The sequence below is a fragment of the Marmota marmota genome, unplaced genomic scaffold, assembly GCF_001458135.2.
Source record: "Marmota marmota marmota unplaced genomic scaffold, marMar, whole genome shotgun sequence".
NCBI classification, from domain to species: domain Eukaryota; kingdom Metazoa; phylum Chordata; class Mammalia; order Rodentia; family Sciuridae; genus Marmota; species Marmota marmota.
In genome coordinates, this window is record NW_026000082.1 from 42,401,371 (window position 1) to 42,425,895 (window position 24,525).

The following is a 24,525-nucleotide window of genomic DNA, read 5'->3' on the forward strand; positions in this document are numbered from 1 at the left end:
CGGGAAGGGCTTGTGGGCGGGGCGAAGGGCGGGGCGGATTCGTGGGCGGCCCGGGGCTCCGAGCTCGGAGCGCCTATCCTGCTCGCGCTGAGTTGGTGGCTTTCATAGCGACTGCCCTTCGTCACCGACACACCCATCACTACCGCCTTCCGCCCAACGGAAAATCCGAGGGGCTGCGCGTCGCCCGAGGCTTCGCCGTCAGACCAGCTGAAGAACTCCGCTGCGGTCTGGCTCGGTCCTTCCTATCTGTTGTAGTGGACACGAGGCCTTTACTTTATTTACTTATATGCGGTGCCGAGGATCCAACCAGGGCCTCACACGCTAGGCAAGTGCTCTACCGCTGAGCCACGGCTCCAGCCCCAGTTCGGTCTTGAAGGCGTCAAACACCAAAGCTTCGACCAAGATAAGCGACCCCATCGTCCAACCAGACGGAGGGGGCACCCCCTGCCAGCCCGTCAGGGCCGCCCGAGCGTCACCGAGGCTTCAGTGATCTGACCCGTGGGGCAGAATCCTGTTCTGATTGTCGTGCTCTCCCAGTAAGGCGCTCTGGCCGCAATTGGTCCACCCGTGAAATGGGGATATCCCATCCCTGTGCCCAAATGGGATGGGGGCAAAAGTCACAGAAGAAATGTGCTTTTCAAACTAAACACAGGTGTGCCCATCTCAAGTTCATCTCTACAGAATCAGTCCCTTCCTTCCATCCCCTTCCCAAGACTCATCTCCCTCTGTATCAAGTCACTCATTTCCAAAATGGGGAAGGAAGCAGGTCTGACTCTGAAGGACTGAGAGGAGGCTCACTTGCATTAAGAAAGCACGTTTAGCTTTGATTTTGTATTTGGGAAACAGTAAAGACCCAGAAAGAAAAACCAGCCGGCCATGGCTGATAGTTCTACATGTCAGGTGGAGGGGAGGAGTGGAAATTTAATCTCTATCAAAAAGGAACCTGGGCTGGGGTTGTAGCTCAATGGAAGAGCACTTGCCTGGCATGTGTAAAGCACTGGGTTCAATTCTCAACACCACATATAATAAATAAAATAAAGATCCATCAACAACTAAAAAATATTAAAAGAAAAGAAAAGGAACCTGCTTTTAACATCTGAAAAAATGCACTAGAGGCCACCGCCACTGTGCAGCCGGGTGCAGGCAAAGCTGTGGCCTGGGCCAAGGTAAGAGCTACTGGTCAGGGAAGATTTGGGTCAATCCCTGAGGTTTCAGGGTCAGGGGGTACCTAGTTGGAGGGCAAGGCCCAGCTAGAGAAGGACTGACTGAACTCTGCCAGTAAGCACAGTTGATCACTAGGTACCCCAGGTCTGACATCCTGTCTGGAGTCCCCACTCCTGCTGGGTCCTGATCTGGGCCCTGACAGACTCATGAGTCCAGTTCTGGTCCTGCTTACCCCTGTGTATCCACTGCAGAGTGTTCCTCAGCTCCAGGGCTGGGCTGAGGACTTGCTTCTTGCTCCTTCCTCCAGGCACCTGCCTGTTGCTGCCACTAGGCCTCCCTTAGTTACCAGTACCTCCCAGGCAGCCTACATTAGCTGCAAACCACACTGTGGCTGCTTCCACCTATATTTTCTCATTCTGTCCTCAGTCCCCTCTAAACACTTCTGTGAGAGAGGTCTAGGCTGTGAAGTCTAGGATTATCTTCATTTTACAGAGGGGAGACTAGAATCCAGAGAGGTGCAGTAACTTGCCCAAGGAAACACAGTAGAAAGCTGTGGGTAGCTTCCAGCCACATGCTCTTACCTGTACACAATGCTGTCTCACTTGAGATTTTGGAAGGGACAGCAAACACAGCTCCTCTCTCCTTGACCTTCTCTAAGTTGCAACCCACAGGAGCCTACAGCAGGGAGGCACATACTTACACCAGAGGAAGCCTCTAGCTCCCCTAGCTGTGAAGACTGTCCCTGCTGATTTGGTAGCTTGGCTCAGCTCAGCCTGGAGGGCAGTCACTTGAATCCCCAGGGCTATTGCCCACCAATCATGCTGTGCCCCATAACCAGGTGGCCCCCAGGATCAGTTACCTGAAGGGAGTTGTGCTAGGTGCTCACCTGCTCCCTGGGAAGGATTCTAAACGTGAAGCTTAAGTAACAGGGAAACAAATGACTGGAGTCACAACCCCAGGTTGCCAATGCCAAGTGCCTGCCAAATCTGGCTGCGGGCTAGGTGGACTCTGCCCACGGTCAGCAAAACCACATTAACCAGGAGGATTAGAGGATGGGCATCCTGGATAAAAGGATGTACTGAGTATCTGATGATTAACTTGCAAAGTTGTTCTACAATGCCTGACTTTTAATAGCAAGAAATTAAAAAATAAAAAAGAGACAATGGCAGAAAAGGAAATCAGAGAAAATAAGGAGTTAGACATCCAAAATCATCAGAACAGGGCGACAGAGAGCAGAGAGCCAAAAAGAGCCACAAGTGAGCACCCATGAAGCTCCTGCCCAGAGAGCGGCCCAGACAAGGGGAGAGCAGCAGGCTGGAGCCTTCCCTGAGGGAGCTCAAGCCCCCACCTGCCAGCCCAGAGCCAGCCTGTCGCCCACGGATTCCTTCTTCCTGCTGCCCAGCCCTGATGGTTTATTTCTATTATGCACACCCTTTCTTTCTAAGCTTAAACCTTTGGCACTTCAAGTTCTTTCATCCATGCCTGGCTTTAAAAATAATGCTCCCTAAATGTCAAAAGGTACTAATTTATGGCTTTTGAAATAAAAACAGCTGTCAAAAGAAAAACAATATGAAATTTTTTAAAAATTAGAAAAACCCAAATGTCTAACAATAGAAGACTGGCCTAATAAATCATTGTTCTTCACATATTGGAATACTAGGCCCTCATTCCAAAAGGTACAACGGAAAATGTAATAATTGGACAAATGATAAAATTATATAATGGTAAAATTATTTTAGAGGTTTCTGAACAGTGATTAAAAAATAAGTCAGTTGCTGGGCATAGTGGCACATACCTGTGACTTGGGAGGCTGAGGCAGGAGGATTACAAGTTCAAAACCAGCCTTGCAACAACTGTAAGGTACTAAGCAACTCAGTGAGACCCTGTCTCTAAATAAAATACAATATAGGGCTGGGGTGTGGCTTAATGGTCAAGTGCCCCTGAGTTCAATCCCCAGTATACAAAAAAAAAAAGAAGAAAAAAAAAAGCCTATAACTAATTAAAACAAATACAAAATGAAGAATAAGCCCATATTAGTAAATGAAAATTTAAACATATGTATCTTCTATATATGAATATAATAGGAATAAGATAAAGACATCAAAATGTTAACTGTAGGGCTGGGGATGTGGCTCAAGCTGTAGCGCGCTCGCCTGGCATGCGTGCGGCCCGGGTTCGATCCTCAGCACCACATACAAACAAAGATGTTGTGTCTGCCAAATACTAAAAAATAAATATTAAAATTCTCTCTCTCTCACTCTCTCTTTAAAAAAAAAATGTTAACTGTAACTGGCCATGGTGGTGCATGCCTGTAATCCCAGAAATTTGGGAGGCCGAGGCAGGAGGATTGTGAGTTTAAAGCCAGCCTCAACAAAGCAAGGTGCTAATCAACTCAGTGAGACCCTGTCTCCAAATAAAACAAAAAATAGGACTGGGGATGAGGCTCAGTGGCCAAGTGCCCCTGGGGTTGATCCCCAGGACCAAAAAAAAAAGTTAACTGTAGTTCCAGCTACTCAGGAGGCTAAGGAAAAAGATCATTTGAGCCCAGAGGTTCAAGACCAGTCTGGGCAATACAGTGAGACCTCATTTCAACAACAAATAAACCACAGAGATACAGCACAAAGGCCATGCTAAGGAGGCAGAGATGGGCTGTGCTGCCTCACACCAAGCAGTGCTGGGGACCCCCAGAAGCTAGGAGAGGTAGGGATTCCATCCTTGCTCAGAGTGGGCATGGCCCTGCTGACAACTGATTTCAGACTTCCAGCTTCCAGATCTGAGATTTTTTTTCCTTTGTTGCTGGGGATCAAACCTCCCCAGTGGTTTCTGCTGTTTTAAGCCACCTGCTGTGTGGAAATTTGTTACAGCAGCCCTAGGAAACTAGTAGGTAGGCAGACATCCAAGCTGGCCCTCAATGGTCCTTGCCTCCTGGTGTCCACACCCTTGTATAATTTCCTGCCCTCAGGAATGGGCAGGACCCGTGACTTGCTCCCACATGGTCAACCCAGCAAAGAGGGCAGGATCCTTTCTGAGATTCAGATCATGCCTGCTCTCTGCGGAAAGCTCTTGCTTTTCAGTTTGATGAAGCAGGCTGCCAACTGTAAGCTAGAGGCCTGGGGCAAGAAAGTGAGAGTGACCTGCCCAGGGGCCACAAGGCACTGAATCCAGGCAACCAGCATGTGAGTGAGTTTAAAAGCAGGTCTCATCTTTCCCTGTGAGCCTTAGGATGACATTGTGACCTTGGTCCACATACCTTGCCTGCAGCCTGTGAGAGATGCTGAGACACAGGACCCAGCTAAGCTGTACCCAGGTTCCAACCCACAGAACCAGGGGTTATTTTAAGTGGTTATGTTTGGGGATGAATGCTACACAGCAACAGTGAATATAGACATGAGGAATTTCCTATTTTCTTGACAATATCACAAATGATTTTAATATTATGTTTGTTTTCCTATTTATATTACATCTGTAATCATGAAAAATATTAAATTTTAAGTCGGGCATGGTGGTGCATTCCAGGGGCTGGGGAGGCTGAGGCAGGAGGATTGCAAGTTCAAAGCCAGCTTCATCAACTTAGCTAGACCCTGTCTCAAAATAAAAACAAAAAGGGCTGGGAATGTGATTGGGTTAAATGCCCCTGCATTCAATTCCTGGTACCAAAGAAAAATACTAAATTTTAAAGTCTTTTAGGTTTTCTTTTTTTGTTTGTTGAGGATCAAACCCAGGACCTCGTGCATGCTAAACAAGCACAGGATCACTAAGCCTGTTTATCCCCAGTCCAAAAAAAAAAAAAAAACGCAAAAATTTCAAGATCTGTCTACATTAAAGCTTGGTCTTTAAAAATTGGTCTTTTTCTTAAACTGGTTCCTCTGCCTAGAGTATGCTATTTTTCTTACTTCCTGCTCAGGGAAACCAATAGCTACTGAGCGCCCACTGTGTGCCCAGATGCGTCTCAGCAGATTCCAATCCTACCAGTGGAATAGAACCCCATCCCTTGGCCTGTTATTCAATACTTGTCATTGAATAGAGCATAGTTTTCCCCCTACCCTGAGTATGAAGCTACGTGCCCCCACCCCCAACCTTTCAAAATTATTGAGATAGGGTCTCATTAAGTTGCCCAGGCTGGCCTTGAACTTGCAATCCTTTTGCCTCAGCCTCCCAAGCAGCTGGGATTACAGGTGTACACTTCTGTGCCAAGTGGAGGGAATGGGAACTTCTGTGTTAAGCAGATTTTACGTGCCAGGCCCTGCAGGTGGCACTGCTGGAGAGCACACAGACCTGGTTCAAAGCACAAATGCTAGAGCCAGATCATCTGCGTTAAAACCCGGCTCTACCATTTATCACCTCGTCATGTGGGCAGATTGCATAATCTTACTGTACTCCTAAGAACAGGGATGAGTAGGGGATAGAAGATGTGTGTCCCCCTGAAACGCAATGGCAAGTGTGATGGTGTAAGGAGGCGGGATCTTTGGGGTCCTGAGGGTAGAACCTTATAACCTCCCCCCCCCAGGAGGAGATCTTCTGCCCCTTCCACCATGTGTGCTACAGCAGGATGACAGCCTCACTAGACACCAGATCTGCCAGTGCTGCAGTACGGTCTTCTCAGCCTCCAGAAAGATGAGAAACTTCTGTTACTTACAAGCCATCCGGAATGCACCCAGACGGCACCCACCTCATACAGTGGTGATGAGTTCCACGCATTAAGTGTGTGATCACAGAACGCGTCACACAGGCAACAGCTTCTATCATCGTTGTAAAGGGTCCATTTGGAGCACAGGAAGTGATCTTCTGGTCATTGGCCATTAAATCTGTCCAGATTCTCTTTTCTACACTGACTCCCACCTTTAGTTCACCTATTGTGTCAGTCACCTATTGCTGCATAACACTATTACCACAAATGTAGAATCTTGGTTTTTTTCCCCCTGTGGTGCTGGGGATTGAACCCACAGCCTTGTGCATGCAAGGCAAGTACTCTACCAACTGAGCTATATCTCCAGCTCACAAATGTAGAATCTTAAAAAAACTTTTTTGGGGGTGGTGCTGGAGATCAAACCCAGGGCCTCGCGAATGCTAGGAAAATAGTCAATTGCTCTACTGCTGAGCTGCACCCCCAGTCAAAAACATTTACTCTTTCCCTGAGTCAGGAGTCCGGCACAGCTTAGCCAGGTCCTCTGCAAGTCCACACCCAAAGCACTGGCCAGGGCTAGATTCCCATCTGAAGGCTTAACTGGGAAGAATCTGCTTCTAGGCCCACGTGGCTTTTAGTGGCATTCAGTGTCACACATCCTTGGACTAAGAGCGTCAGCTTCGTTTTGGCTGACAGCCAGAGGCTACCCTCAGCTCCTTGCCACCTTTCTTCTTGGGATAGCTCAACAACAGGGCAGCTTGCTTCTTCAAAGCCAGCAAGAGAGATGCTGCAGTCCCATGTTACAAAACCGTGGAAGTAACACCTTCTTGTCTTTGCTGGATTCTGTGGGTCACAGGTCTGCCCCCACTCAAAGGTCTTACAGGGGCCGGGCCGTAAAGACCAGGAGGGAATCATAGGGGCTATCTTAATGTGCCACAATTTCTAGTGTATCCAAATCCTCCCCCGTGCAGGAGCTGAGGTCTCACATCCCCCAAACCCAATGCCCACCACCTACCATCCACCTGAGCCATCTCCACTGTATCAACTTGTGAGCTCCAGTCCCAGTATAATTGAAGAGATGCCTGAGTTGATACTGGGGTCTTTTCCTGGAGACCCTGGTCCTGTAATGGTTTTGTTTTTCTCCAGCTGGAATTCTCGCTGGTGACAGAGCACAGCAAACCAGCCTTTGCCCACCAGGACCCTGGAGGTACTTCTTAGTCTAGACACTTGATGGACATTTCCTTATTATTCTCATCACCACATGAGTAGCTTCTGCGTGTTACCTGACTAGAGAGAGAATTAGGACAGACTATACAGCGGGCACCTGCTCTGGTTTTATATGCCTTAGCTGAGTGAGGCCTGGGCTGAGGAAGAACCTATGGTCACATGGCTGACCAGCAGACAGCCTAGATTCAAAGCCCGGGTCTGACCAGAATCTAAGCACTGACCTCCAACTTGTAATTAAGGGTCTGTCTCCTCTAAGAATGAGCCCTCTCATTTCCAGCCTCCAAGCACTCAGAAGTTCCTCATCCAGATGGGTAGTGAGGGGACATGAAACAGACACCAGAAACTACTCCTGAGGGCTCTTTGATGTAATTATTATTAGTATTCAAGAGGGTTTTCAATTTCCATTTTTTCTCTTTTTCACTAGTTATTGAGGCTAGTTTCATGCCTACAATAAAAACCCATCCATCTTTTTATTGGAAATGGGGATTGAACCCAGGGCACTTGACTGCTGAGCTGTATGTATCCCCAGACTTTTTTTTTAAGTTGTACGAAGACAATTCTTTTATTTTTATTTATTTTTGTTTATATGTGGTGCTGAGGATCTAACCCAGGGCCTCCCATGTACTAGGCAAGCCCCCTACCACTGAGCCACAACCCCAGCCCTCCAGACTTTTTTTTTTTTGAGACAGGGTCTAAGCTGCTTAGGGCCTTGCTAAGTTGCTGAGGCTGGCCTCAAACTTGCAATTCCCCTGCCTCCCTTGTTGCTGGGATTACAGGTGTGCAACACCACACTCAGATCCAACCCCATCTTTTTCAGAGAATCTTCAGGTACAGGAAGCATGGCCTCTTGACTTTAACCTCTGTGCATGCATCCTTCCTCCCTGGGAGAGGCTTCCAGAGGCAGATGTCAGTGAGCCACTCCCTCCAGCACAGCCCTTTCTACCAAGGTTCCATGACAGAACCAGCCTTCCTTCCAGAAAGTGAATTCAGGCATCTGCTCTCACAATGTCCCGAGGATGGGAAAGACTCTTCTAGACAGGAGAGACGTCACTGGTTACCACAGTGGCCAATCTGAAGCCCTAGCCCTGTACTCTGTATCTGGACACAGTGGTGAGGGAGGTGGCTCTCAGTCCAGCTGTGGCATCCTGGAGAGCAGAGCAGCCATGCTGCCAAAAACACACTCATCTCTGACGTACACTGACGGAAGTAAAGATATTTATTTTTTAATCTTAAAAATCTGGTCCCACAAAAAGGCCAATACTTTTTCAGTTTGATGCTCTTGACCCTTAAAAAAATCAACTGCGAGGTAAGGTTAACTCAAAGAATCATCAAAGGTGCACTCAGATAAATCAGTAATCCAGGCCATACTGGACTCTGAATTCGCCGAACTTCTTCTTCCTTCTGTCATTCACAGTCCTTGAAGGAGAAAGAAAGTGAGAAGCTGTCTGCAGATAAGGCACTTCAGAAATCACCAGACAGAAAATCCAAGTCCACCAGGTGCTGTGCTGCGAAACTGAGCCCAGGGGGCTGCAGTGGGCAGTGAGCCAACCCAGCTCCGCAACAGCAGCTTCTCCCTTCCGGCCAGACCCTGCCCCACCTGGCTTCCAGCACCTTCATCGGCCTGTGCTGCCTGCCTGGCTGGAAGACAGAAACTAGGCAAGTGGGCAGAGATGAACACTGCCACCTGGCACTCAGGCAGCCGGCTGGCAATGAGGAGTGACTTCAGAGGCCCTTGCTTGCAGCTATCCAGCAGAATACTCCCTTCTGCAAAGATGAGTTAGTATAGGTTGGAGCAAAAGCAAAGCACAATACTAAAACCTCTTACAAGCCACTTAATCCTTCCAACATCTCCCAATGGCCAATTCAAGCTATGGCCTAAAGATCTGGCAGAAATCAGGAAGGAGTCCCTCTTCTTGAAGGTATTCTGACTTAAGTGGCTACCAACAACAGGACGCAGAAAGCTCCTGCCCAACAGAGATCCCAGGACACCCATCAACCCTGAGGAGGGCTGATCCGAATCCAGGCGCAAACTCAATCCATTCTGCTGCTTTGGGGGCTTGTGTTTAATGCGGGTCACTGAGATGAAGTCAGGCCAGTTTCAGAGTCTCCTGCACATCAAGAGATAGGGGGACAGGGGTTCTGGGTCGTTTCTTCTCCTGTGTTCCAGCTGCATACCAAATCCCAGGAGACACTGCGACAGGGTGTTGACTTACTGCCCCCTGTGCTCAGTCTGTCAAGAAAGGCAGGCAAGGAGGGGAGAGTGGTGCTCCAGGGGCCAGCAAGGAGTGCTCGCCTCCTTCCCAGATGAGGCAGCGCCTTCCCAGAAGTCCAGGGAGGAAACAGGGCTCTGTGCTCAGGTCAGAACTGGACCCAGCCTGTGCCGGACTGAGTCTGGCTGGAAGCCGACCTGTGAGGGAAAGATGGGGTAGGAGTTCAGCTGTTTGAAAGCAGATTCAAGTTGGCTTTTCTTTGGCAGAAAGAGCTCTAAATAGCCCACCCCTAAATGGTTTAGAGCAGTGGCCAGAAAACTATAGGCCAGGGACCAAGTCTGTGTGTACTTTTAGTTAATGTAAACTTTATTACAAAAAAAAAAAAAAAACCCTCTTAAATTAGCTATATCATATCTGTGGCATTTTTAGAAGTAAAGTCCTCCTGGCCATGTCCACTTGTGTCCACACCCTCCGTGGCTGCTTTACTATAGCAACAGCAGGACAAGTACCTGGACAGAGACCATGTAACCCACACAGTCTAGACCATTCACTTCCTGGCCTTTAGAGAACATGTACACAGACCCCGATCCTAGAACCTGGTGCAACAGGAATTCGTGTCTTTCCACCTGATCCCAAGTGAAGACTTGGAATCTTAGAGAGTCAGAGGTCCTCTGAAGCCCAAAACCTAGGTCCTGATTCTTAGCCCAGCATTCCAAGGTACCTGGGACAGTGGGAAAGGAAAAGAGGTACTGGGACAAGCCAAAGCACTTGGTGAGGTGGTTCAGACGCCCAAACAGATTTGCTAAAGATGGCCACAGGCAGTGGACAGCGGTGAAAAGCTTTCAGAGAGGCACAAGAGAACAATACGCCACCCAAAGCAGGCACTCTGGGGCACTCTGTCCTCTGGCTGGCCTGAAAGTGTCCAAACCAGAGCAGATGCTCCCAGCACCAGGAGACATGTAGAGCAATCCTAGGATTCTAGAGAAACAGCCCTGGTCCCAGGCTGAAGAATGTGGCACTCCTTACCCTGTGGATTTGGTAAAGTCTCCCCAGATGTCAGCAGTGGCAGCAGTGACAGGCTTGGGCTGTGGCCAGGATTCAGTGGCACCTCCTATTTAATGTCCCCAAGTCCAACAGGTAGGGAGAGAAGACAAAGAGACAGGAAGTCAGAGACCTTGGTGACTGGTGATCAATGTCATGATTCTAGGTGGCTGAAAAATACACACAAGATGCTTAGGGCATCAGAATGCTGAGAGTCACCACATTTCTACCATCTTCTCACAAGGCCTTGAGGGCCTCTGGGGAAAGGCAGAAAGCCACAAACAAGGCGGAGGAGAGGTGCCAGAGCACAGCTGTCTGTCATTACTACCTGAGGCTGTTTCCCACCATGTACGCTGGAACCCATTTGAATGTACTATGTCCTGCCTTGGCTACCTGCATGGAGAATTCCTCACCCAAATCACAAGGTCACCTTCACAGGAAGCCTCCTGCACTTCTGCATCAACCAACTGAGGAGGTTACATGTTAGACATAGGTCAAGTTCTGAGCCCCCAGCTATTCAGGGGGCAAGAAGACCCTTCCATAAAAGGTGTTTCAGCCACCCCCCATTCCCCCATGCTGCCAACTCTCTCTTCAGGAGAGTCTGTATCTGCCACTTCTGCTTCCCACTAATTTGCTATTTCTCATTTGCTCTGAGCGGGGAGACTGGATAAAACAGAGCTCTCAATGGTGCAGCTTTAGTTTGCCAAGTGTTCATCACACACTACTGACACGAGCTTAAGCACAGCCCGTAGCAGACCACAGGTCAAAACTAGCCATGTGACTTTGCGCAGGTCACTAATGTTTTAGTTGTCCTGTCTCTAAAATGGGGATGGTAACGATGATTGCTTCCCAGGACACTGTGAGAAAGAAGAGAGTTAATGTTCTGGAATGCTCAGAATAGGCGCAGGACGCAGTGGTGTGGGTGATGACATTCATAAAACAGGAACTAACATCAGGCTTGTGCGCACAGCATCCTAGATATTGCTCTAAGTGCTCTGAGTGGATCAGCTCACTTGTTCCTTCCAGAAAACCTGTAACTGTAGGCATCACTGCTACCCCATCCTAGAGGTGAAAAAACAGGCCCAGACAAGCCAGCAGTCGCTGATGACTGCACAATGGAGGGCCAGAGCTGAACCTCAGTGGTCTGGTTCTGGAGCATACAGTGAGTGCTCCACAGATGTCGGCTATTTGTGACTTGCCACTGAGCCATCCTGCCTGTAGACAAGCTAACTGTCTCACACACTAGGATAGAAGCCCCCCCAGAGCAGGAGCTCGATGCTGTACAGACAGCACCCAACTTGAGGATGGTCTGATTCAGGATTTTTCAACTTAATAATGGGTTTATCAACTTTGTAATGGTTTATTAAATATATTAAATACCTCTTCAACTTATGATGATTTTGACTTCTGATGATTTTGCCAGGACATAACTCCATCTGTCATAACTCAAGTGTCTGCCCTCGCAGCATCCCCAAGGCTTAACACTCCATAGGACAGTGTCAGGTGCGAAAAACGCATCAGCACCAAGGAAAGGCTAAGGCAGTGGCTCCAGCCACTCAAGTAAAAATGTAAATGAGTCAAGTGTGTAAGCACAAGCTTCTGATCCCAGCAGATCAGAAGGCTGAGAGCAGAAGGATTGACAAGTTCAAAGCCAGCCTTGGCAACTTAGCAAGACCCCATCTCAAAATAAAAAATAAAAAGGGCAGGGGAGGACTGAGGCTATAGCTCAGTGGTAAAGTGCTTGCCTTGCATGTGTGAGGCACTGGGTTCAATCCTCAGCACCACATGAAAATAAATAAAGATACTGTGTGTTCATCTACAACTAATTAAATATTAAAATAAATAAATTAATATATAGATAAATAAATAAAATTTAAAAGGGGGCAAGGGAGGGGCTGGGATTGTTGCTCAGTGGTAGAATGCTTGCCCGGCATGCCTGAGGCACTGGGTTCAGTCCCCAGCACCACATAAACAAATTAAATAAACAAAATAAAGGTATTGTGTCCATCTACAACTAAAAAAAAAAAACGGGCAGGAGAGGTGGCTCAGTGGTTAAGCATCCCTGGTTTCAATTCCCAGCATACACACACAAAAAAAACACAATGCAAATGAGATTGTAGATTCTTGCCCCCGTCCTTGGCAATGGTCCTATGGCCCCACTTGGAGAAATAATGCTTAAAGATGAATTCCTGGTGCCAGCGCAGGGCTCCCTGACGGCAGTTCCTCTCAGCCCCCTGGTTGGGGTAGCACCACAAGGCACAGGTTAGAAGTCAGACCTGCAGATAAAGCTGCCAATGGCAGGGACTCTCTCAGGAATGAGGAAGGCTTCCTGCCTGGATGCTGCCTGAAGAAATGGGTGGGCGTGGGGTAAAAAGGGGGCTGGTGACCTAGGTCAAGGCCAGGAGCATCATGCTGGGAGGGCTGGCGTCCCAGCACTAAGAACTTGAGGAACCCAGGGGCCTCTCACAGGCTCACAGCACAGTCTGCTGAGGTAGCCACCTCTCGCTTCCTGGGACCCCACAGCATACTAAAGAGCTCACTCCAAACTCAATCTCCAATTTGAACTCCCCTGCTCACCTTGGCACCCACCTCCCTGAGTATACAGGGCATCTAAATGCCTGAGCCTGAGTCACACTCTTCCTCTGCCTGGAACACCAATACCTCTGCCCCTTCCTTCATGGCCCAGTTCCATGCCACCTCCTCCACGAAGCCTCCCCAGACCATGTTGGAGGCTGGTGAACCAGGGCCACATCCATTTCATGCCTGACCCACCCCTCCCATTAAATGTGAGCTGACCTGTCTCCATCACCCACCCACTCAACACCCACGGAGAACTAGGAATCTGCATGCTGATGATTTCACAACAGCAAACAAGTCATTGTCCCTGCTTTCAGGGGAGGGCAGACGCCCTGAAGGAGAAAGCAGAAGGTGTTAAGGAACTGAGAACCCCCTCAGTATGTGCAGGGTCCACTTTGTGGTGCCCTCCTTCTAGCCTGACATCGACAGGTACAAGGGACACATTACTGAGTGTGAAGGAGGGCAGCCACAAGCCCTAGCTGCTGGGGAAAAGGAAGTCGTAGGTTCACTGTCCACCCCAGCACTGACCTGTACCAGGAGCAACTGCTGGATGCACAGGGGACCGTCCTGTAGACAACTGCTCCCCAGGGGGTGGGATCAATGTGGAGGTTTTGCCCCCTGGGGGCGGGGGAAGCAGGCTCAGCCCTCCTGTGCTGGCGGGCCGGGCTCGGGGACTCCCGGTTCCTTCCTTCTTCTTTATGTTCTAAATGGAGAAAAGGAATGCAAATCAGTTCTGCAGAGCTCAATTGAATCAGAAAACCTTATGAGGAGGGCCCAGGGGAGCTTCAAACCCAACATCTGTATAACCAAAGGATGGTCCTTCCCCAGCACCTTCATTGTTAGGAGCTGTATCCAACACATCACAACTCGAAATCCATCACCAATGGGGTTAATTTTAAAGCCCAGCACCTGATTTCATTATCATCAGGGAAGTGAGCATCAAAACTATATTAAGCCAGGCTTGGTGGCATGTGACTGTAATCCCAGCTAGGCAGAAGGTCAGAAGTTCAAGGCTGAGGCAGAAGGTCAGAAGTTCAAGGACAGCATGGGCAAGTAGCAAGATTTCTTTTTTTTTAATATTTATTTTTCAGTTTTCGGTGGACACAACATGTTTATTTTATCTTATGTGGTGCTGAGGATCGAACCCAGTTCCCCGTGCATACCAGGCGAGCACATTACCGCTTGAGCCACATCCTCAGCCCAGCAAGAGCCTTTCTTAAAATGAAAAGGACTGAGGATGTCGCTCAGAGGTGGACGCCTGGGTCCAACCCCCAGTACTATTTCACACCCACCAGAAGCCGACAGCACAGGATACCACTGCTGACATTCATGCACTGCAGGCCGGGTGGGAATGGGTGAAACTGCTCTGGAGAATTGTTAGAAAGATCTATGAAGCTCCACACAGGAACTCCTGGTCCTGCAATTCCACGGCTGGGTGAAGCCCTGACAGCAATGCACACTCAGACGCACCAGAGACATGAGCTGGGACACCCCCAGCAGCACTGTCCTAGTCATCAGCACAACAAACTAGATGCATTCCCACAAGGAACACCAGAATGAATCAAGCACGAGCAAGGACACCCTCCAAGCGTTACCCCAGGAAGAGAGCGGAGTCATAAACAAATGAGAACAAAGCTTGCGACTCCACTCGTGAAAGTCAAGAACAAAGTCTAGGTATCAAAGTTGGAGGGTGGGTAGTTACTGGAAGGGACCAGGGGGGACGTCCCCAGTGCTCAGTCTTCTGCTTCTTAAACTGGGTGCAAGTTTCTGAGCAGTTTTTGAAAATTTGCAGAGTTCCGCATTTATGATTTGGGTACTTTTCTGTACACACACCTGTTATACTTCAATAAAACTTGAAACAAAAATACCAAGCAGCAAATGTGAGCCAGAAGCTAGCACAAACGACATGGATGAGCACAACACGGCCTGCTGCTTGTAAGGAAGGCGGCAGCTGAGTCAAGTGGGGAGCCTGGCCTGCAGTGAAGGACCTCCAAGTCCCCAGGGTGAGGCCAGCCGGGCCAGTCACCTGCAGTCTAAGACTCCCAAGAGTTCCTCACCTTCCTGCACCCTGACATCCTCATCTTTTCAAAAGGGGAAGAATGTTTAATTTATATGAGAAATGCCTAAAAACACTACCTGGCCCCCAGCTGATGGTCATTAAATGTTAGTTTCCTCCAAGCAAGGGAAAGAGGCACAGCCCATCCAGTCCACTGGATTGAAACTGCATTTTCTCCTAAGGACCAGCTGCCCAATTTCAAGGGTCCCAAATCATCACCAGCATGAAGCAGAAAAGAAGAGAAAGATGGTGAGTAAAGAGGAAAAGCATTATTCTAGAGTTACAAACTTCCCTCAGAAGCTGAACCCATTTGGTCCTTGGTGTCCCAGAATCACGACTCCAAATCCCCCCTTCACCAGTCAGCCAGGTAAAGCCAAGTCTTGACAACCCCGGGCACCCCAACCTGCTCCCTTTCAACAGGAGCTGATGGGGCTGAGCCAGATGCCCAGCTGCTCAGACTCCAGGGCCAGGACGACTCAACCAGCAGAAGCTGTCCATGCTCCCTGCACTGCCCTGACAGTTTGTGGCCCAGAGCTGCCCAAAATCTTCCTTACTCAGGGCATAAGCCAAGAGGCAAACTGAATTGACCCCTTCTGACCCACTCTCACAGCCAGGACACCAAGTAACCCACATTCCTTCTCAACTCACAGGTGCTTCAGGTGCTCTCCCCTCTGTCTGAAGTACTTGTTCCCTTGTCCCTTGCCTGTGGGTCACTACTTTTAGGAAGCCTTCCTTGGGTCCCCCCATCATGGGCTTTGTGTCCTTCCTCTAGAAGCCCACAGCAGCAGGCATCCCAGGGTGGCAGAGCCTCTCCTGCCGTGTGATCACGTCTCTGCTTGCTCAGCTCGACTCTGAGACCACGACAGCAGAGCTCTGTTCAGCCCAGGGCGAGCCCAGCACCAATGGAACTGATGTGGGAGAAGAGGAGCTCTGGGCCAGGTGGCCACAAGTATGGCGTGACCATGGTCAACACAGCTAAGCGAGGGTGGGACTCACTGCGATGTTGAGCTTGATGGTCTGGCCCTCCTTGAAGCCCAGGTCTAACTTGGGGCCTTGGTCTGGGTTCTGGGCTTGCTTTGCAAACTCACACTGCTGTTTCACCCATCTGGGGAGAGAAGGAGAAGGAAACGGTGAGCTAGAAGAGACCCGCTCCCTGTGCTCGCGTCCACTCACAGTGGTCCAGGGAGGCTTGTGTTGAGGTAGGGTGGGAGGTGGGGGCTCGGGCCCTGACGCTTTAGCAGCCACCTGCACGTTGGTTTCCTCAGCAGCACAACTGACAGTTCTAGTGAAAACGCTGTGAGAATTCAACCGGTCCCCTATGCAGAGGGTCTGTGCCCTAGGGTCTGTGCGCTGGGCTCCAGGAGGTGAGGGTACTTGGTCCTTGCCTCCCCAGCCCTTGGCATGGTCTGTACACACCCCAAAAGGCCGTCTGTGGGATGCTGTCCATCAAGACAGATGCCCAGAAGAGGGCAACACAAAGGTTCCCTTTCCTCCTGTCCTCCTCACAACGCCACCTGTGACAGAGGCCAACCTGCTGGCAGTCAGTGATGGACATGGACCTTCCTGTCCTCTCTTTCATAAAGAACACCAGGGCATCAGCTGAGTGGTTTGGGAACCCAAGTGCCACTTATGACATCAAGAAAGAGCAGGCCCAGAGAGGCCAAGACGGACAAGGACTCAAGCTGTTCAGGGGCTGGGGAGAAAGAGACGGGATGTTTCAAAGGCTGGGTCAGCTGACGGCGCTGGTAGAGCCTGGCGCTGGGGAAAGAAGACGTCACAGTAGACCAGGAACGGCAGAGAGACAGGAAAAGGCGGCTGCCTGAAGAACGGTCTCCCTGAGGCCCCGCCAGCGGGAGGCCACGCACAGCCATTGGCGTGCTCTAACCTGGGAAGTCATTCTGTCCAGGGAAAGAAGGGGGGAAGCACGAGCCTCCTAGAAACACTCACTTGAAATGATCCTGCAACGCCACGTTGAAGTCAAAGGCATCACCCCGGTCCACGAAGCCAATCCCAATGAACGCCCGCCGCCCTGCGGAACAGCACACGGTCAGTCCCGCTCTTCCAGAGGCAGAGGACACCTTTCTCAAGGGGGGCACCCAGACCCACGCGTACCATTTCCGTCCTCAATGCGGATAACGAAGTACCTGCTGGAATCCGTCACACTCTCCACTGCTGTGCCAGGAAACTGGTCCACTGGCGCCTGGGCAAAGAGCTCCCCTGAAAGCACAAGCTGGGGTGAGCCCCAAGCCCCGAGCCTGGAGTCCACCTCATGGCTGGGCCTCCCACCAGGCATCTCTGGCAAGCCGGGCAGACAGGCAGACCTGACTCTGGGATCCCAATCCCATCCATTCTTGCTGAAGGGAAGACGTTGGAATGTAACTAAGGAAAGATCTCAGTCAGTGGTTTACAGGTCAAATCCAGCACCATTTTAATATTTTTTATTTAACTACCAAACATTCCAAAATCATATTACACGTAAAGCAATCCAGACTTCTTTTAAAATAAAAAGTTCTACTGATGCTGGGCCTCCAATCCCATGTGAGGATGCAGAGTAGAGCCACGATCCACCACCCACCCATTCCCTTTGCTTTACCCCCTGACACAACGTGCCGAAGACTGAGGGCCCGACACATGTGAGTCCAGGTCTAGATGGATCACGCTTTTGAAAAAGCCAGTAGCTGAAGCAGGACTGTAAGAGGGGCCAGAGAGCCTTGTGGAAAGGAAGGAGGGAGTATCTACACCCATAAGACTCCAAAGGAGGGTAATTTAACTCAAGCTCAGAGGCAGGGCAAGTGTGATTCGTTTTAAAAGGCTCCCTGGTGAAATGCACCCCCCATCAAGCATGGGGCTCCACAGTTGCAGTGAGCATGTAAATCTGTGAGCACCTGCGACAGTTCTACGTTCTCACATGCTATCTTCACGGGTGCTTTAAGCACTTAACATTTTTTAGTGAGTCCTGTGGTCTAGAGGTTACTGGGTAAAGGGCTGGACTAAATCAAAACTGATGGCTCAGGGCTGGGGATGTGGCTCAAGCGTTAGGGCGCTGGCCTGGCATGCGTGCAGCCCAGGTTCGATCCTCAGCACCACATACAAACAAAGATGTGTCCACTGAAAACTAAAAAATAAATGTTGAAATTCTGACTCTCTGTCTCTATCTTAAAAAAAAAAAAAAAAAAAACAAACTGATGGCTCAGCTGGGCGAGGTGGCACACACCTGTAACCCCAGCAACTCAGGAGGCTGAGGCAGGAGGATCATAAGTTCGAGCTAGCCTGGGCAACTGAGGGAGGGCCTCAGCAACCCAGCAAGAACCTGCCTCAAAACAAACAAACAAACAAATAGGCTGGGCAATCCTGTAATCCCAGCAACCTGGGCTGAGGCACGAGGATTTCAGGTTCAAGTCCAGCCTCTGCAGTTTGGCGAGGCCCTAAGCAACTCAGCAAGACCCTATCTCAAAATAATAAAAAGGACTGGGGATGTACCTCGGTGGTAAAGCGCCCTTGGGTTCAACCCCCAGTACAAAACAAACAAATGCTGATGGCACCAGAGTCTGCAATTATTGTCAATTTATCCACCCAAGTTTGGAACCTTGGGACTTAGACCTACCTGGATGCCTTTAGCTTAGAGGAATAATTCATAAACAGGGATGATTTTGCTCCCCTTCCCCACAGCGACATCTGGCACAGTCTAGAAACACTCTTGGTTGCTACAATTCAGGAGGTGCTATTGGAAACTGGCAGGTCAAGTCCAGGATGCTGCTAAATAGCTCACACTGGACTCATCAGCCCCAAACGTCAACAGCACTGAGGCTGAGAAACCTTCTGAGAAACCCTGGCCCAGAACGTTATACTCACAACCTCCTGGGTAAGTAAGCAAGGTTTGGCTCAAAACAGTGGCTGTCACATTAGGCAGTTAGGTTAAAAGTCCCCAAGTTTCCCCAAAAACAAGAGTACTGCCACACCCTAGTGACACCAACTGGGCCAGAATCCTCTGGCCTAGCCATGGCAGTCAATACTCACCTTGACAACACCATGTTCCAAAGGAACAAATCCATGATGAGGTGCCTTGCAGTTCACAAGGCAATTGGCAAACTATCTGCTCACTTCCTATTTCCAACAATTTTGTGAGAGAAGAACCAATGTGATCCTCATTTGGAGGCCAACACTCCAAGGAACACGTGGCCCAACATCTCAAACAGAATGCGTAGTTTGAGAACAGGCAGCCGGTTCTGCCTCCAGATCCTTGCCTTTTCTTCTGCTCCACTAAGGGGAATTTCCATGTGTTAGAAAAAGTAGCTGTCTGACTGCGTGGCACCTGAGCTGGCAATGTGCGGACCCGCCAGGGTCTCAGGCTGGGAGACTCCAGCGTGCTGCCCTCCAGGGCTCACCCAGAGGCACTGGTAGCCCATGACTTCTAGGGAGATTTGCGCAGAAGCACTATCTGCCAGCTGACCCCAGCACAGCTCAGCGTGGCTTATCCTCTTGCTACAGAGAGAGCTGAGGACAACAGTTTCCAGCTCCTTCACTTATCAGGCGGGATCGGCTCTGGGGAGTTACCGTTTAGCTGATTAGCAGAATTCCCGAGGAAGGACCAGAGCTCAGCAGCTGTGCGCCTTTGCCCAGCTTGTCCTCAAGGCAAGCTCCAGGGCTTCCTACTTCCTACTGGGACCACTTTGCAAGTCTCCTCTCCTTGGCCTCCAAAATTAACAGACCCCCAAGAGAACAGAGGCTTGACAAGAAATACTCCTTTACACATTTGGGGGCAGTGGTTTCTACAATTAAGATCGGGGACAAAGGCAGCTGAAAGGTACACTTGAGGCTCCAACTCCCAGGATAGGTTCCCATGGCCCCTGAGCAGCCTGGCTAGGCCCAGGTGGCCTCGTCCCTCCATCACTGGGAGGTGTGGCACCTCAGCCCAACACAGCCTCCCTTGCCTTTACCTGAGGTCCTGTCCTCTAGCTTGATGTAGGCCACCTGACCCTTCGCAGTGATCCGCAGCCGGCCACTCCATGATGGCTGGTCCAGCTGCCACTCCGAGGCCCTAAGGGGACAAAAACCACTGAGCCTCTGCCAGAGACTGTTGCTCTCTTTTTCCAATGCTGGGGACAAGAATGGAAAAGGCTGCTTGTTCTAGACCAGAGGTAGCAAACTTTCTGTCAATAGTTTTAGCTTTGCAGGCACCACAGCATCTGTCATGACTAGATAATTCTGGTGTTATAGAGAGAAAGCAGTTGCACAATACAATAAAGCATGCTGGTGCTTTAAGTATTTTAAGCAAATATTCTACAGAGCATGGCTATATTTCAATAAAACTATAGACACTGAAATCTGAAATTCATATAATTTTCACAGTGGGATATATTCTTCTTTAAAATTCTTCCCAACCATTTAAAAAATGTAAAAACCACTCTTAGTTTGTGGGCCATTCAAAAACATAGTGAGTTTGGGGCTGGGGTTATGGTTCAGCGGTAGAGCACGTGCCTTGCACATGCAAGGCTCTGGGTTCGATCCTCAGCACCCATAAAAATAAATAAATAAATAAATAAATAAATAAAGTTATTGTGTACAACTACAAAAAAATAAATATTAAAAAAAAACATAGTGAGTTGTAGCTTGACGACCCTGTTCTAGACTAGAGACCTTCTCCCAGTAGAGATTTCCTCCTAGTTTCCTCTCCACAGAGGAAGCAGCTGGAGGGCCTATTGTTCCTGTGTAAGTCCTGTCCTACTGATATGTCCCTAACTCTGAGTCCCCTTCTTGATCTGGCCTTGAACTGCAAGAAGCTGCACACCAGGGTGGTCAGAGTGACCAGTTGGGACCACTGAGACCATCTTGAAGGAAAAGTACAATTATTCATAGACAAAGAAAAGACCAGAGCCTGAGGCTACATGTGAAAAAAGGAAGCAGATGCTTAGGAAATTCTCAAAGGCAGCAACAAATCCTTAAACTCAGGAAAGCATGGACCTACAGAGATAATCTCATTTGCTCTGTGTGTGTGTGTGTGTGTGTGTGTTACCAGCGATTGAACCATTGAACCCAGGCCTTTGCACAAGCCAGGGAAGCAGGCTGCCACTGAGCTACACCCCCAGCCCCTCATTTGGCACTCTTAAAGCAATAACTTCACGTTAGTTCTAAGAAGCAGCTCAGTGAAAACTCCCAGACAGTAAGAGCCATGGGTGTTTCCAGGAGGCTTTTCTTGGGAAGTTCCTAAGCATAGGTCAGCTCTCAAGAACTTGGATGAAGGCTGTTTTGAAGACCACACAAATGCAGATGCTCAATTCAGAAGTCAGCAGACTCAGTTTCAGTTCCCCTTACTCAGCTACAGCCTAAATCTTAAGATTCAGACAAAGAAGAGGTCAAAATGCCAGGGCTGGCAGTTTCCTCAATGCCAAACCAGCTAGGGCTGGTGTTTGGTAACTTCGCTGTCTGCAGTTAAGTGTTCAATAAAATACCTGCTCACTAGAAAATTCACCATGGCTTTTGTTACACAACTGCAAAGTAACAAGAGGACAGATATGTAGACACCCCATCATTTTACATTGTAGGTCAATCCTGTATTTTCAAAAAACCTGCACACACATTGCCTTCAAAAGCCACCCCATGGCCAGAAACTCTGGCACATGCCTGTAATCCCAGCAACTCTGGAGGTTGAGGCAGGAGGATTCCAAGATAGAGGCCAGTCTCAGCAACTTGGCCCAGAGACCCTGTCTCAAAATAAAAATTAAAAAGGGCTGGGGATGTAGTTCGTGGTAAAGCACCCCTCGGTTCAATCCTCAGCTCCGCACTACCCCCCAGAAAAATGCCACACCCCATTCAATGGCACAAAATAGCCATGAGCTGGGTTATCTGTTTCAGGGATTATCTTTATTCCTCTAGTTTTGACAGGTAATTCAAAGGCGAGATAATAAAATCATACAGTACAAAAGGGTATGCAGAGACTCTCCAGCCCTGGTTCTGCTCCCCGGGACGGTTTCCGGGTTCCCTCCCAGAGACACCCATCTGTGTCTACAAGCACAGGGTGGGGATTACACAAGACAGGTGCGGAGGGTCCCTCCCTGCCACTACGGCTACAGCCAAGGGTGAAATGCGTGCCAGGGAAGCCGGTGGCAAAGGGCCCCTGGGCTCAGCTATCCGCTGGAAGCTCCGGGACGGGTCCCTCCAGCGGGTTCTGGGTTCCCTTCCCTCCCCTCGGGGGACTTCCGCCAGTGACAGGTCCCCTCCCCACCTCAGGCCGTCCAGGATCCCTTCAAGGCCACCGGTCGGCGCGGAAGTCGGACACCCACCACCACTCCTGGCCAAGTTCGGGACACCGGCAGCCCACCGGGGTCCCCCTAGGCTAGGCTCTGACGCCCTCCCCGTCGCCAGGCGTCCCCCGCGTCCCGCTGAGACGCCCCAACCGCGGGTCCCCTCCGTGGTCTGGTCTCCAACCGGGAGAAGCCGCAGCGACATCACCCCTGCCCCTAAACCGGGGAGGGCCGCCCTCGGCTCCCGCGGTGGGGCGGCGGGGAAGGGGTTTGGCAGGGCTAGCGGAAGGTCACCTGTATCCGCGGTTGGTGGCCCGCGGTGGGATGCGGTAGACGTGGACCTCCGGCTTGACACAGAGAACAGACTCGTACTCGCTTGCCTCCATCTCGACGCCCGGAGCCCACCGGACTTCCGGCTCCTTCCCCCGCCCCCATGGGACCGGAAGCAGTGCGGCTCTATGACCAGGCTCTGGCTAGAGCGGCAGCTCGCGGGCCTCAGCACTCCGTTCGCCCGCGCGCCCTCTGCTGGAGGCCGTAGCTCGGGACACGCGGGCTGCGTTTGGGCGCCTGGCGCAGACTTGAGGACCAGGCGCCTTAACCGCAGAGAACGCTTCAGTGCAGACCCAGCCGAACTCGTAGGGTGATTGCGGGTCATCGTCCGCCTCTACTCCAGCCCAGGGGCGCAGCTGCTGAGATGGAAAGCGTAGCCCGCCCTGAAGCTCCTCCGTTCCTCCAGCCCCTTGCTTCTGCTGCTCTTCTGCCTAATACCCTTCCTTCCCTGACGCTGTGGGGCTGGCCAGGGTTCTAGCGAAATCCCGCCCGACCATCCTTCTGGTCCCCGCTGCAACCTACTCCTGTACCCCCCCGGCTCAAGAAGGAGTTGTATTGGAAGAAGTGAAATTTAGTGACATAACTGATTGATTTATTTTTTGTGCCTGGGATTGAACCCAGGGGAGCTTTACCACTGAGCTACACACCCAGCCCTTTCTATTAATTTTTTAGTTTGAGACAGAGTCTCGCTAAGTTGCTTAGGGCCTCACCAAGTCGCTGAGGCTGATCTTGCAATCCTCCTGCCTCAGTGTGAGCCACTGTGCCAGGCTGTGACACAAGTAATTTTAAAACAATTCCTGCCTTAACTTGTTTTCTTTAATTTATCTTCTCCTCCCTCTCCCTCCGCCCCCCCCCCTCATTTTTTCTTCTTTCTTTTCTTCTTTTTGATGCTGAGGATTGAACTCAGGAGAGTTTGAGTTTACCACTGAGCTACACACTCCGTCCTTTCTATTAATTTTTTTGTTTGAGCAGGGTCTCTGTAAGTTGCTGAGGCTGGCCTGGAACTTGCCATCCTCCTGCCTGAGTCTCTGGGCTTAACTTGGATTTCTCATAGAACATTTTAGGGGATACCATGCCTCACCATAGTCAAATTCTCAAACCCATTCTCTCATTTATTCCATAAATATTTTTCCAGTGTCCACAATGTACTGGGTCCTATGTGGGGTACCTCTGATCTCAAATCTGTGACTCACTGAATATTGTTTTTTTGGGGAAGGGGCGGTACCGGGGTTTGAACTCAGGGCTACTCAGCAACTGAGCCACATAGACAGGGTCTCATTTAGTTGCTTAGGGCCTCGCTTTGACTGAGGCTGGCTTTAGACTCTTGATCCTCCTGTCTCAGCCTCCCAAGGCACTGGGATTACAGGCGAGCGCCATTAGGCCCAGTTTCACTGACTATTCTTAAACCCTCTTCTTGGGGCTGGGGATATAGCCCACTTGGTAGAGGCCTTGCATGCACAAGGCCCTGAGTTCAATCACCAGCACCGCAAAACAAAACTTTCTCCCCTCTCTGCTTTTTACTCTGTATAAGCTCTTTGTTAAAGGATTGACCTAACTTTTTTATCAATGTAAAATATATATGACATGAAACATACCATTTTCACCTTTATTTTTTGCTTTGGTGCAGGGCCTTGCACATGATAAGCGCCTGCTCTGCCACTAAGCCATAAGCCCCCCCGTCATTTTAACCATTGTAAGTGTACAATCCTGTGCGATTATGAACATTCACATGTTGTGTAACCATATCATAGTTTCCAGAAGTTTTCATCACTCAACAGAAACCCTGTCCCATTAACTAATAACAACCAACTCCCCCTCTGCAAACCTGGGTGACCTCTATTCTACTTTCTGTGTGTATGAATTTGCCTATTCCAGGTACCGCAGACAGGTGGAATCAAAGGACACTTGTTCCCTCCCATCCCTGCCCCGCTGGGCATTGAACCCAGGGTCACTCTACCACTGAGCTACACCAGGTTCCTTTTATTTTCATTTTGAAACAGGGCCTCACTAAGTTGTCCAGGCTGGCCTCCAACTTGTGATTCTCCGGTCTCAGCC

General features: G+C 49.9%; 2 protein-coding genes across 7 annotated transcripts in view; both read right to left on the reverse strand.

Moving 5' to 3' along the window:
• The window catches only part of Crocc (ciliary rootlet coiled-coil, rootletin), a 46,232-nt gene extending 44,089 nt beyond the window's left edge, over positions 1–2,143 (reverse strand). For 2 of the 4 annotated variants that reach the window (XM_048816250.1, XM_048816249.1), the window contains exons 1-2: positions 2,051–2,143; positions 1,746–1,839 (exon numbers count right to left, since the gene is read on the reverse strand). The gene's annotated coding sequence lies outside the window, so the exon portion shown is untranslated. Of the gene's footprint in view, positions 1–1,745; positions 1,990–2,050 lie in introns of those variants that run through there. The other 2 variants (XM_048816247.1, XM_048816248.1) reach the window with 1 other exon arrangement.
• A 6,070-nt stretch (positions 2,144–8,213) lies between these two features.
• Necap2 (NECAP endocytosis associated 2) lies at positions 8,214–22,810 on the reverse strand. 3 transcript variants are annotated; one of them, XM_015485645.2, is made up of 8 exons: positions 22,435–22,591; positions 19,837–19,937; positions 17,012–17,116; positions 16,847–16,928; positions 15,896–16,004; positions 13,372–13,546; positions 10,252–10,336; positions 8,214–9,422 (listed from the first exon to the last, which is right to left on the reverse strand). In XM_015485645.2, exons 1-8 carry the CDS (start codon positions 22,524–22,526, stop codon positions 9,374–9,376), a joined length of 798 nt encoding a protein of 265 aa, XP_015341131.1. In that variant the 5' UTR covers positions 22,527–22,591; the 3' UTR covers positions 8,214–9,373. The 3 variants fall into 3 exon arrangements, with proteins under 3 accessions (XP_015341131.1, XP_048672213.1, XP_048672214.1); XM_048816256.1 differs by lacking the exon at positions 19,837–19,937 and having other exon boundaries at positions 22,435–22,810; XM_048816257.1 differs by lacking the exons at positions 8,214–9,422; positions 10,252–10,336; positions 19,837–19,937 and adding an exon at positions 14,980–15,087 and having other exon boundaries at positions 13,411–13,546; positions 22,435–22,810.
• Between the last annotated feature and the right edge of the window lie 1,715 nt (positions 22,811–24,525).